The sequence below is a fragment of the Aythya ferina genome (genome assembly GCF_964211825.1).
Source record: "Aythya ferina genome assembly, chromosome: Z".
Lineage (NCBI taxonomy): Eukaryota > Metazoa > Chordata > Aves > Anseriformes > Anatidae > Aythya > Aythya ferina.
The window spans coordinates 36,327,867-36,342,048 of NC_140299.1; the positions used below are offsets into that span (position 1 = coordinate 36,327,867).

At 41.1% G+C, this 14,182-nt stretch overlaps 1 protein-coding gene across 7 annotated transcripts in view; it reads left to right on the forward strand.

Moving 5' to 3' along the window:
* ADAMTSL1 (ADAMTS like 1) overlaps window positions 1–14,182 on the forward strand; it is a gene marked incomplete at its 5' end in the record, with an annotated part of 470,451 nt that overhangs the window by 281,655 nt on the left and 174,614 nt on the right. For 6 of the 7 annotated variants that reach the window (XR_014687385.1, XM_084504894.1, XM_084504895.1 and 3 more), the window contains one exon: window positions 6,695–6,822. Coding sequence is in view for 6 of the 7 variants with exons in the window: in XM_084504894.1 (XP_084361020.1) it covers window positions 6,695–6,822 (128 nt within the window). Of the gene's footprint in view, window positions 1–3,123; window positions 3,239–6,694; window positions 6,823–14,182 lie in introns of those variants that run through there. The other variant, XM_084504896.1, reaches the window with a different exon arrangement.

Here is a 14,182-nt window from a genome sequence, read left to right on the forward strand (position 1 = left end):
CTATCACACCAGATGAGCACCCTGACCCTGAAGCAGCCCCCTTCGTAAATTAAAACAGGTCACCATTCATTCCTATTCCATCATTGGATATGCTGCTAAGGCTATCCTGTGGAGCTGTGCTTGGATGAGGTGCATGAAATGGGCAGATATATAGTGGGAGCTGGTGGGTGACTATTAAGGTGGTGAGTCCTGGTGCTTCCATGGAACTATTCTCCTCACAAGATAAGGCTTATTTTAATAAGACCTTTTTTCAGCATAGTACTTGAAGAGCTGATGTGCTTCAGACATACAGTACTGTTTAAAGTGATGTGCAGCTTCATGCCTAGATACATTAAAAATATTTTTTGTGCACTGCAAACTGGACATGTCTAGATATTTTACTCATGACTTTTCCAAGAGAATAGCACAGGAAAGTTTCCATAGCTAGTCAGAACAGTCTTGCATGTAAACATTTTGTTTGACAATAAATACCCTTAATAATTCATCTGGCCATGATTTTTTTCTGTCTTGCCTTCCTTTAAAAGACAGAAATTTCCAAGCAGTTTCCTATTTGAACCCTAATTCATCCATTACTTTGGATGGAATGCAACAAAGATATGCATCACCGTACAAATTAAATCTTACAAACCATATATTTACATTGGTTGAAGTTTTGAAATATGTTTCCTAAAAAGGGATGAGGGACTTGTCTTCTACTGTTACACACCTAGGTAAGTGCTGAGAGCACTAGATAAGTGGTTCAATACAAACAGCATTTCAGTACACTGTGAAGTACCTCAGTGTATCAATTTTACCTCAATGACAATTTAACATCAAAGGATGATTAAGGATTACTCAAAAGAGGGAGAATGTATGGCTTGGCAAGAATTCATACAAGGATTTGTTTGAATATATTTGAGAAGGAAGGGCAGAAAGCCCACATAATAGAGAAAATAGTTTTTTGTTTGTTTGTTTGTTTTGTTGTTTTTTGTTTTTTGGTTTTTTTTTTGTCCCTAATATCATTTTCACAGTAGCAAAAGACAAGTTAGCCAATGGCCTCAGAGGAGCCTTGCATATTGTCACTGACAGTTCATCATACCCCTAAACAGTGGGGGTATGATAAGAACCAGATGATCTAAAATTCTTAACCAAACCCAGTAGTGCATATCATCTGGGAAATAACTGTGGCTTAAATTCTGTATCACTGCCTTAGTCCAACAACAGGTTAATTGCAGTTTTCACTATCTATGTTGCTATTTAATCTAGGAAGCATACTGGTTGCTTGAAAAATATGACTTTAGCAGCATCGTGCTGAAGGAGGAGGCAGATTGGAATCCTTCGTAACTGAGGAGCAATGAAAGAACATGATCTGCATTTATATGCACTCCTCTCTGTGTGACACTGACAAATAGTTGGATTCTGTAGGGATACTCCATTTCCAATCAGAATTTTAAATTAAATTCCAGTATGCAACTTAGAGATTTATTTTCTTAAGGCTGAGCTGCATTTATAGGTCTCAGGATATGAGTAGAGGTCTTGCTACTTTTCATATTTCTCCCTCTGTGCACCCACACACATGTGTACACACATGCTCTTAGAAGAAACATGGTTTTCTCATCAGGGATGCAGCTCCTGGATGGCCAGGCAGCTGTTGTGATTTAAGGATGTGTGACACTTGTTGTGTTTTTCACATACTATTCCAGATGGTTTAAATGATTTCTGTGTACTGTATGTTAGTGGAGAGGGTAGAAAAGGTCCGTTATTCAGCTGTCTGAATACAATATGTATGCTTGACAATTCTTTAATAAATTCAGAAATTGCTGTTAACCACTGATACTGGATTTTATTGTTTATTTTTCCTACTATAAAATTGGATACAATTCTTTTAGGCTTACTTGATTATATCAGACTATCTCTGTTTATATTCTAAGAAGCCCTTTGTTCAGCTCATAGTGTAGCCCCCCCACTCCCTTGTTTGTTTGTTTGTTTTTGTTTGGTTTTGTTTTCTTTTTGTAAGCATTTTCAACAGCATGCTTAATCCACTAACAGTGAGTTCATTTTTTTTTCATTCTTTCATTTTGTACACATGATTTTTCATGCTGTCTTGTCCAAAAGCATAGAATGTTCTTTCTCATTAGAGAACTCCTTGAGCATCCACAGGCCCCCTTTCCCCTGCAGCTGCTGTTTTGGGTGGTAGCTGAAGGATCACCCTCAGGTTAAGTGTGTATTAGGGTAATGAGGTATAAACAGCAAGCTGATTTCAATTAGTGCTAACAGACTTCTTTGTTTTACATAGGTCATTTATAAGCAAATTGCCTTCAGTGGGGAACATTTCTACCATTGATGATGTAGGTGTCAGAATAAAGTGGTGGGTACGTCTTGGAAAGCTGAGGCTGAGATCTACTTAGGATGAACAGAAGAAGGAAGGAAGCTGTTTATATATCAGCAGTAGGGTATAGCAGACCTTGATGAGCATTTGTATTCTCCTCTTTTGGTGCATGATGACGTTTGGAGAAGTACCAACCTGTGGTACTTCTGGCAGGGATAAAAGACTTCTAAGAGAGAAGTGTTAGTTAAAGCAAGCTTTGGCTGGTGGTTACCTAGCAGCTTTCGAGGTATGTACCTTCCTCTGCTTTTCTTCTTCTTTGCCTCTTTTTTCCCCCCTGCTTGCCCTTTATGGTAAGTAAGAACTCTAGGGCTTTTAGGAGTACTGTAGCAGTCCTTGTATTGTAGAGAAGTGAGATGTTCTTAACTATCATCATGAATATTTTTAATGTAAGCTCTTCAATGTAGTTAACTTTGTTGAAAGTGGGTAGAAACTATTAATTAGTTGTATAATCTGCTTCTGAAAAGTCTGTGCTAAACAGCATGTCCTTAGCTGGTAATGGTATATATTTTTTAAGTCTGCAGTAGATCCATAATCTTCTTCAGATTTAAAATGGCTTTTCAGGCATTGCTAGAATTTCAGGCTCAGTCTTAACTGTGTAGTTCATAGGAGGGAAAACCACTTCTACTTTCTTTAACATTAAACATGGATTGAGTTGACATGAATTATGTTTATTCCACTTGTTAAAAGAAAACTTGGAGCCTATTCCAGCTTGAGATCACGTGCTTTCTGGGAATATATAGGTCTTATAACAAATCTTGGAATGCAAATAACAGGCACATGACTCTCCTCTGGGTGGGAGTACAATTTATTTCAGAAAAATTTGGACCCTTAGAATGTCTAGCTGTGCTGATGCTTATAATTTGTGATGAGGTAAGAGTACTTGGTTCATGCAACTTTACCTTGCAACGTTTTCTAATTATGTCGTTGACTGGGCTTTCAACTAGTGCTGAGTCTTCAGGGCAAGTTTTCAGTTTGAAGATATTCAGTTTATTCTAAACTAAAAGTGTAGATATGCATTTTATTCTTAGCAGAGTAAACGTGCAAACAGAAATTGTCATTTAAAAATATGCTTTAGGAAACAGATGAAATAAACTCAGTAAATTGGCATGTTGTTCTTCTTGTCTCACATGTAAATGTTAATGAGATTGTATCTAGATGATGGATAACATCTGTAAAACTGTTGCATATGTGATCTTCTGCAGCTGTGGGGATTAGCCATATTCTGAATTTGATCACTTATCTTACCTTAAATTTTATATTTACCTGTGTGGTTATAGCGTTGAAATTAAATCATGTTGCATTTTAATAAAGGTAAGATAAACTGAATGTCAAATCATGGTTGTACACTCATGAAGACAAATCAAGTATTATCTGTCACAGAACAAATTAATTCAGGCTTTTTTTCCTGTCAGTAGATCCAAAGCAAAATTACCTCATACTAAATGTTACAGCAATGTAAAACTGGTTCAATTACCCATCTAAACCATCTTCCAAAAGCTGTTCTGCTGAAGGAAGTGCTGCATGTGTTTAAAATGCTATTACAAACTGCGTGCCATTAAGCAAACTGAGAATGGAGGCTGGTCACAACACAGAATCGAGTTATTCAGCACAGCTGTCAAGGTCTGCTTGACAAAAGTGCAAAAATGGGGCAGCAGGATCAGAGTGGAGGTACTTCAACAGAACTGCTGGAGGAAAGCTTGCCTTTTGCCTGTTTAACTTCCTTCTCATTCACAGGGTTTGATTACTAAATAATTAAAAAAAAAAAAAAAAAAACTTTAAGAATTGTGCTGTGTCCCCTTTTCAATTTATCTTTTAATGTTCAATGTATCTTTAAAGTTCTGCTCCTGAATCCCTGTAGTTTTTTTGATAGTCTCAACCTCAGCATGCTTTCAACCAGATCCTAAAGGATTCAAAAGGGTCGGCCTTCTTTGTGTGAGAAGTCCAAAAGGACTATATGTATGTGACATTTGGGTATCTGCCCTTTAACGTGCATAATCTGGTTTTAAAAAGGAGCATCCATGCCTTTTGAAGGGCAAATGAGCAGTAACATGTGGAGTGCCACAGGCATCTATTGTGAAATGCCGGGGAGCTTCAGTTGGGTGGACAGTCTGGTGTGCTGCTGTGCTGGCATCTCACACCTGACCCTTGCCACTTGCTGAACTCATCCCATCAAAAGAAATAGCTATATTTGGTGTTTTGTGGGGAGGAAAATTCTTTCCCCATTCTGCCCAAACAGGTGACTTATATTTCAAGATCAGGTTTGGTCTGTGCCTTGATGAAAGAAACCATGGGAAGAGAGGGAATGAAGAGAAAGTAGCTAGGCAGGTGTCCTACAAATCTTAATTTTCTTTCTTTTAAACTATTTATCCATAGAACTTTGCCAATTTGGCACACAGTCTGAGCTCACTTACACATGATCAGCTTTCATTTAGTTACTCCTAGTTTATTGTGCCAGTGTATCTAAGAGTAGTATCAGGCTTTTGGAATGAATATAACAATGTAATTACTCTGTCAACCTGAGTAAACTAGGTACTGATCTGTGAACTAATGAATCGCTTCGGGGTAGAGGACTCCTAGGGGACTATATGAACAGCACTGGCAGTGTTTTTATACTTCAGATGTATGGAACTAATGACTGTCAGAAGTTGCAAATGTGTACAACACTGAGATTACTGGCTTTCTGTTTACTGGAGAAAAGAGTTCAGTGTGAGACTTTGGCCTCATTACTGAGCTGAGTATAGAGATAACTAATTAGAGCCATGGGCTTCCACGTCAGTTAGTCTAATGCCTGGCTGTTTATTCAGCATTGTGGGTGACACTCGTGCATGTACTGCAATGCCCTTGCAAAATTTTGTAGGATTGAATGATTTCCACGTTGGAAAATTCTCTCAGTATTAATGGTTAGACTGTATAATGTATTCTTGGCTCCTAAAAATAAAAGAATGGTTAACCTCTCATCTTGATAAATCTGAATTAACACACATTTCATATCATAGTGTCAGACATAAGTCCTTTGCTCTACAGACACAGTGTTCAGTTTTGGATCTCAGCTGTGTGACAAACTGCTCACAGCTCTAAGCTGTCACCAATTCTTCTTTTGTTGTTGTTTTATGCCTGCAAATAACAGTATACAATATTCGTGTTTTTCAGACGGTTTCAGATTTCATTACAAAACTTCTACACAAGTTCAGTGAAGATGAAATGATTTCAGTGTTGAGCTGCGTTATCTCAAATAATACCTCAGTGTTGACAGCTGATGTTGATGCCTCTAACGAGGGCTAGCAATGATATTTGGTGTTTTTTCTATGGTGAAGATGTGCAACCAAAGCTTCCCTTGTATTCTTTTCTTGTCTACTCATTTATTCCAAATACAAGTAGGAATGCAGTATTCAGTATGTGATTGCCCACAGCCATGTTTTGATTGAGTACACTGCCTGGTCACCATCAGGCATAGGTGTTTTCAATGCACCTCTCTATATTTCTGTGTGTTATTCATTTCCTTTAGCAAAACTGGTCCATGAAGGACAATATCTATCTAAATTATTAAATTATTTGTCTCCCTACAGATCTGTTCATAAGGTACATTTGCATGAATGAAAGTGAAATGTTGGTATGTGAATGACTGAATTGTCTGAGACAGGTGGTGCTGTACATTCATAAGTCAGTCCCAGAAGATCTGAACATTTCGGATTCCATCAGTGCTGCCTCTCCACAGAGTTGTTTTAGCCATGCTGCTTGCATTAGTGATAGCACTGCCTGAGCCTGCACCTGGCATTCATTCTCTCTTTTCAATGCAGCAAATGGAGATAACACAATTTGGGAATCCAGAGAGCATATAGGAGATCTTTAGGCAGAGAAAAATAACCATAGTGAATGTATGAAAATCTTATGTTAAATGTGTTGGTATCATGTAGATTGACTACACTGTGATTATTTTTCTCCCGAACATTGCCTTGGAAGGCAATTTTTAATATGCCATTTCATAGTTTCTAACATAGCAACAGAACTTTGAAGTACAATTTGTAATGTATACAATACTCCTCCCTCCTCCTCTTAACCAGGAAAAATACCTTGCCTTCTATAATAATCAATACCAGTCTCAAACTGAGACAATGATTTTCAAAAAATGGAATCAACTTCCTAGAGAAACCCTCACAACAAGAGCCAGATGCCAACCAGTGGGAATGCCAGAGGAAAGATTTATTTTGTGTCTTCAATGACCAAAATGATGTCCTGCAAAAAGAAAGGTGAAGCTAGCAACAGTATTTTTTGTCTTTGAATTGATTTTTCCTGATTTTTTTTTTTCCTCTCTTTCCCTCTCCTCAGAGCTCCAGAACAGCTCGCTCAGAGGAAGACCGAGACTCGCTGTGGGATGCCTGGGGTTCATGGAGTGAATGTTCACGTACTTGTGGAGGAGGGGCTTCATATTCACTGAGACGCTGCCTGAGCAGCAAGTAAGTGGGTAAATGCTTTTTGCTGTGCTGATGGGAGAATTTGAAGTTCTGGTATGTGTCAGATCATAAGTAACTAGTATAGGTCTCAAGCAATGATGAAATTTCTACGTTGGTGTTAGAAAATTATGGATCATGTTTTATGACTCAGGCAAGTGGCCAATGTGTTTGATAAGGCAACAAACATATAAAGTGGGAACCTATGGAGATACAGAAGTTGCCTGCACAGCTTGTTTACCATGATGAAGGCTGCCAGCTACTGAAAAGTGAAACCTCCCTAGACTTTCACCTTTTGAGCAATAAGCCTTTTCACATATTTGTACCAGACTAAAACTAATTCACTAGGTTTAGAGGCCCACAATCTCAGCTACACTGAGACTATAAAAAAGAAATGATAATTCTTCTCAGGGTATCTTAGGAGTTAAATTCCAGATAGGAAGAGTTGCTGGTATGGAAGCCTTCCTAATAGGCAGGGGTAGAATTGATTAGTGCAAAGTTGAAATCAACCAGAGACAGGCATCCAGGAACTTCTTCCTCCACAGTTACCTGCTTCCAATAGAACATGGACAAGTCACTTGACAATTGCACTCAAAAATATATGCAAGACAAAAAATTTCCAGCAAATATTGTTTCTTACTTTAGGATAAAACACCTGCAGTAAGTAGCAATAAATATTAGCAGGTATCTGATAAATAATACAAAGGAAAACTCCAGACTCAAACTTGTGGCTTTCTGCCATCTCTGATACCTCATATATTGTAGTATAAAAAATATAATACAATTTTCTATCCTGCATGCATTTCTCTTGTAATTTTCTTTCATGTGCTTATAAAACTGATTTTAATAAAATAGTGACAATACATTCAAAATTAGTTCTTACATCTGATGTTTTAAAACATAATGCTTTTTAGTGAGGACAAGAAACAGCACAAAGCATATAATCATAAGGTCAGAATAGAATATTGTGTATTTTAACTCTATCTGTGGACAATTTGGTTTCCTGGTTCAAAGAATTATTGGGCTGATAGTATGCAACTGTCTACTAGAAGGGGAAAAGATAGGCAAAATCATCTACTGCAACTAGTGGAAAAACACTACTTTTCTACATCATTCCCACGGTGGGGGAGTGGAGGCAGGGAGGGAGTAGGGGAGAAGAATACTTTGGTTTTTAAACTTGGGGCCAAATTCGCATCTCTTATATGCTCCATGGCAAATAGGTGTTCTTTAAAGACCTTGAATTTGGGAATTGCAAAGGTGGGAGCTTGTTTGCAGTCACTGTATCCTTTTCAGTCTTAGGAAGCTAAGATCTTGTGCATGCTCCTTTAATGCGGGCATGAAGCCAGACATTGCAGAAGATCTGGGGCATCTTTAATACAAAGGCTTGCTACACCTCTGCCTTCTTTACAGAAGAAGAGTATTGGAGGCCCATGGTAGTAGTAGCATAAGTGTTCTGCAGCATGTGGGCATACAAACAACTCCTCCATCTGATTCTTGTATTGTTCAGGTCTCTGAAACTACCTCAGTCAATAAGCTCACAAATAAGAGTTCTTGCTTTTCATACAATACCTAACTACTGTCCATTCAGTGTATAAGCAATATTTCCTGCTTTAAGAAAACAAATGCAAATTTTGGTCCATTCAGGTAGTTTTTCCTTTTTCCTGCATGAAGTTGCAAATGAAATAGTGATTTTAACTAATTATTTTTTGTGTGTGTGTGCTATACAGGCAGTTCATGTTGCTAAGGAAAAGGCAGAGAGGGAGCAGGAGAAAGAAAGTCATCCAAACTTTGAAGGTTTGAAAATAGGCCTGTGTACATGAGTATTTCAAATCTGGCAAGGCTAGAAAAAATTCAACCTCTTTAAAACAATTTCTTGATTGATACAATTTATCTCATGTGTTTACTGTGTATAATTACACAGCAGAATAAAGGAAGACACTACATCCTTCTAGCAAATGGAAAAAATGACCACATATTTAGATGTTTTGGAACAAATTAGTAGTTCTAAGTAGTTCTCCTGGGATGGATTTTTGTAATGCCTTATGCCTTTTAGTTCTATATGAGATGGCTTTCAGAGCATCAAATGAAAATTAAAAGCCTAGTGTATTGTCTTTGAAGAAATGCAAAGACTAATTGTCCATTCCTAAACACCATTAGTGTACTCAGCTAACTCAAGAAAAACAGTTTTATTTCCAGCTTTTGTTTGCCAAAGTTATCCTAGTGCTTGTGTTGTTTGTTTTGGGAACATGTTTTGTGTTATGCTTGTGCAGCTGTGACGAAAGAATGGAAAGTGTTAGGAAGAAATTCTATTTTCTACCATTTTAGATAGTAAACATTTGAGGGTAGAGGCTGTTTAAAAAAATCACGTAACTACAGCAACTGGTCCTGATTATGCTAAGGACATTTAGTATGGTAATGTTATAAATAAATGTGCCAGTAGCATTAGGAAACAAGCTATAAGCCCAAGTCAACTACATATCCTGGTATCCTGCATCAAAGTGAGGAGCACTGGCTGACTCGAGTGGCAGAAGCAGATGCAGGAAGAGGACATTCTAGTAACAAGTAGGTGAAGACTGGGCTAAAACTCAAAGCATGATATTTTTAATGCTCTTTGTTGGAAATAACTCTCTATGTAACTCACTTTGACAAACTCCTTTTGAATTTACAGTTGTTTGCCTCAATGCACTTGTAGAAGTGAAGCTCCCAGACTAATTGTATTTTGGGTAAAAGAAGTATTGTTTGTCACTTCAGAATGTTTTGCCCTTCAGTTTCAGCATCCTTTTATTGATACAAAGCTCAGGAAAAAAATACTCCTCATCTGTTTACTCTCCATCATGAAGTGTCCTGAAGCACTGCTGGCCAAAACCTGTAAAGAGGAGAAACACTTCAATTTCTCGAGGGACAAACTAACAACTGTTGTGCTTCTACAGAGAACATAATTTTCTTAGCTATTAGGTATTTGGCTACAGGGCACTGGAAATGTATTGGCAGAGCATGTGGAGAGATGCTGGAATATGGTTGTTGCTTTTCTCCTCAGATTTTTATGGTGTCTATGGTTCAGCAGAGCTGCAGTGAAAATACCAGTGTGTCAGAGAATCACAGAATGCTTTGGATTCTGTGTGTCAGTAAAGGTATTCAATAACTGTGACTCAAGCAAACACGGGATTAAGAAAAAAGGTTAATGTTCTTTAGATATCTGAAATTCATGTGAATTTCATAGAATCATAGGATGGTTTGGGTTGGAAGGGACTTTAAAGATCATCTAATTACACACACCCCTGACATGGGCAGGGATGCCACCCACTAGATCAGGTTGCACAACCTGGCCTTGAACACCTCCAGGGATGGGGCATGCTTCACCACCCTCTGAGTGAAGAATATCTTCAAAAAATCCAAACTAAATCTCCCCTCTTTCAGTTTAACAACATATCCCCTTGTCCCATCATTATCTGCCCAAGTCAAAAAGTTGTTCTGTCTTTGTTTTTTTTGGTAAGTTCTTCTAAGTATTGAAAGGCTACAATGAGGTCTTCCTGGAGCTTTCTCTTCTTCAGGCTGGAGCATACTCAGTTGGAAGGGACTCACAAGGATCATCGAGTCAAACTCCAGTCTCCACCCAGGACCACCCAAAAATCAGACCATGTGTCTGAGAGTGTTGTCCAACCACTTCTTGAACTCCAATAGTCTTGGTGCTGAGTCCACTGCCCTGGGGAGCCTGTCCCAGTGCCCGACCACCCTCTGGGTGCAGAACCTTTCCCTAACCCCCAGCCTGACCCTCCCCTGTCCCAGCTCCATGCCGTTCCCTCTGGTCCTGTCGCTGTCCCCAGAGAGCAGAGCTCAGCGCCTGCCCCTCTGTTCCCCTTGTGAGGGAGCTGCAGGCTGCCATGAGGCATCCCCTCAGCCTGCTCCACTCTGGGCTGAACAAACCCAGCTGGACAGTTCATTCCCTCAAACACGAAGCAGTGCTGTGCTTGATTTTTCTCCCCAGAGCATCTATTTTGGAATGTATTTTGCATCACCCTATCCCCAGCTCTTTCAGCCTTTCTTTGTAAGAGAGGTGATCCAGCCCTCTAATTGTTTTCATAGCCCTCCTCTGGACCCCCCTATCTTTCTTGGTTTGTGAGACCCAGACCTGGGTGCAGCACTACAGGAGTTTCACAAGTGCAGAGCAGAGGGGCATAATACCCTCCCTCGACCTGCTGTCCACCCCTCTGTTGGTGCAGCCCAGGACACAGTTGGCCTTCTGTGTTGTAAGTGCACACTGCTGGCTCATGTTGGGCTTTTCATCCACCAAAACCCCCAAGTCCCTCTTTGCAGAGCTGTTCTCAGTGAGTTCTCACCAGTGCTGGTCACTCTTTAAGCGATGCCTCCTAGAAGCACAAGATAAGGCAATTCCAAAATATCGCAAGTCAGGCAGGCGGGGCAGGAGGCCGGCGTGGCTGACCAGGAATGTCCTAATGGAGATTAGGCGGAAACAGAGTGTTTCGCTACTGGAAGGAGGGCCAGGCGTCATGGAAAGAATACAGGGATGCTGTTCGTGTTTGTAGGGAGAAAGTTCGAGTGGCCAAAGCACAGCTAGAGTTGAAGCTGGCTGTGTCTGTGAGAGAAAATAAAAAGGTTTTTTTTAGATATGTAAATGGAAAAAGGAGAACTAAAGAATACATAGGGCCACTCCTTGATAGGGAAGGTCTCCTCACAGACGATGACGTAGGCAAAGCAGAGACGCTTAACGCCTTCTTTGCCTCTGTCTTCAATGCCGATGATGGGCTTCGGGACCCAGGGTGCCCTGTGCTGGAGGACCAGGACGGTGGGGATGACAAACTCCCAACTGACTCTGAACGTGTGCGGGATTTGCTACTCCACCTGGATCCCTACAAGTCCATGGGTCCGGATGGGATTCATCCCCGGGTGCTGAAAGAGCTGGCGGATGTCATCGCGGAACCTCTATCAATTATTTTTCAACGATCCTGGGAATTTGGAGAGGTCCCGGTAGACTGGAAGCTGGCAAATGTTGTGCCAATTTTCAAGAAGGGTCAGAAAGAAGACCCTAGCAATTACAGGCCTGTCAGTCTCACGTCAGTGCCTGGTAAAATCATGGAGAAGTTGGTTCTCGGACTTACTGAGGCGCACCTGGGGGACAAAGCAGTCATTGGTCCCAGCCAGCATGGGTTTGTAAAGGGTAGGTCCTGCCTAACTAACCTGATTTCCTTTTATGATAAGATCACCCGTATGGTGGACCAAGGGAAACCAGCTGATGTGATTTTTTTGGACTTCAGCAAGGCTTTTGACACGGTTTCCCATAGGATCCTACTGGACAAAATGTCCACCATACAGCTAAATAAAAACATCATACGATGGGTGAACAATTGGCTAACAGGCAGGGCCCAAAGGGTTATGGTAAATGGGGCTGCGTCAGGCTGGCGGGCGGTCACCAGTGGGGTCCCTCAAGGCTCCATTTTAGGGCCGGTACTTTTCAATATTTTTATAAACGATCTGGATGTAGGAATAGAGGGTATTTTGAGCAAGTTTGCTGATGACACCAAACTTGGAGGAGTTGTGGACTCAAATGAGGGCGTAAAGGCCTTGCAGAGGGATCTGGACAGGTTGGAGAGCTGGGCGATCACCAACCGCATGAAGTTCAATAAGAGCAAGTGCCGGGTCCTGCACCTGGGACGGGGAAACCCTGGCTGCATGTACAGACTGGGCGATGAGACGCTGGAGAGCAGCCTAGAAGAGAGGGATCTGGGGGTCGTGGTAGACAGCAAGTTGAATATGAGCCAGCAGTGTGCCCTGGCAGCCAGGAGGGCCAATCGTGTCCTGGGGTGCATCAAGCACGGCATCGCTAGTAGGTCAAGGGAGGTGATTGTCCCGCTCTACTCTGCACTGGTGCGGCCTCACCTCGAGTACTGTGTGCAGTTCTGGGCACCACAGTATAAAAAGGACATGAAACTGTTGGAAAGTGTCCAGAGGAGGGCTACGAAGATGGTGAAAGGCCTGGAGGGGAAGACGTACGAGGAACGGCTGAGGTCACTGGGCCTGTTCAGCCTGGAGAAGAGGAGGCTGAGGGGAGACCTCATCACAGTCTACAACTTCCTCGTAAGGGGTTGTCAAGAGGCAGGAGACCTTTTCTCCATTAACACTAGTGACAGGACCCGTGGGAACGGGGTTAAGCTGAGGCAGGGGAAATTTAGGCTGGACGTCAGGAGGGGGTTCTTCACAGAGAGGGTGGTTGCACACTGGAACAGGCTCCCCAGGGAAGTGGTCACTGCACCGAGCCTGTCTGAATTTAAGAAGAGATTGGACTGTGAACTTAGGCACATGGTCTGAACTTTTGGGTAGACCTGTGCGGTGTCAAGAGTTGGACTTGATGATCCTTAAGGGTCTCTTCCAACTCAGGATATTCTATGATTCTCCCAGTCTGTACTCTTGTCTAGGATTGTCCTGATCCAGGTGCAGCACCTTTCACTTGGACTTGCTGGACTTCATTAGGTTCATGTGGACCAATTCTCAAGCTTGTCCAGGTCCCTTTGGGATGGCATCCCTTCCTTCTCTTGTATCGGCTACACCACTAAGCTTGGTGTCATCTGTAAACTTGCTGAGGGTGCATTTGATCCTACTGTCTATGTCACTGATAAAGACATTAAACAGCACCAGTCCCAAGACAGACCCCTGAGGGACACCACTCATCACCAGCCTGTGTCTGAACATAGAACCATTGACCACAGCTCTCTGGGTGCAGCCTTTGAGCCAATTCCTTACCCACTAAATGGTTCACCCTCTAATTCCACCTCTCTCCAATTTAGAGATAAGGATGTCATGTGGGATCATGTCAAAGGCCTTACAGAACTCCATATAGATGATATTGGCCAGTCTTTCCTCGTTGACTGATGTAGTCACTCTGTCATAGAAGGTTAACAGCTTCGTCAGGCACAAGTTGCCCTTGGTGAAACCATTCTGGTTGTCTTGGATCACATCCTTGTCTTGCTTATGCCTTGACATTGCTTCCAGGAGGATCTTTTCCATAATCTTGCTAGGCACAGAGGTGAGGCTAAATTTATTTCATTTGCTTGTTTTGGAGGGTTTTCAGATCTTAAGAAAATTATGAATTACACTACATTCACATATCCTGATGCTAAAAATATTCTGTGTTCTGGAATTGTACTGTTCATATTAACAAGTATTTTTGTAGTATTTAAACTGTTTTACTGTTTCTAGCCTAGCAGGAATACAACTGTGATTTTTTTGATTGTATTGCAAATTCATCATCACTTTCTGTTAAGGTGGTAGAGATGGCAGAGAAGTGGGATGTCCAAGAACACTGGGAATAATTTCAGTAGATAATATGTAAAAAATCTGTGGAACAAGATAT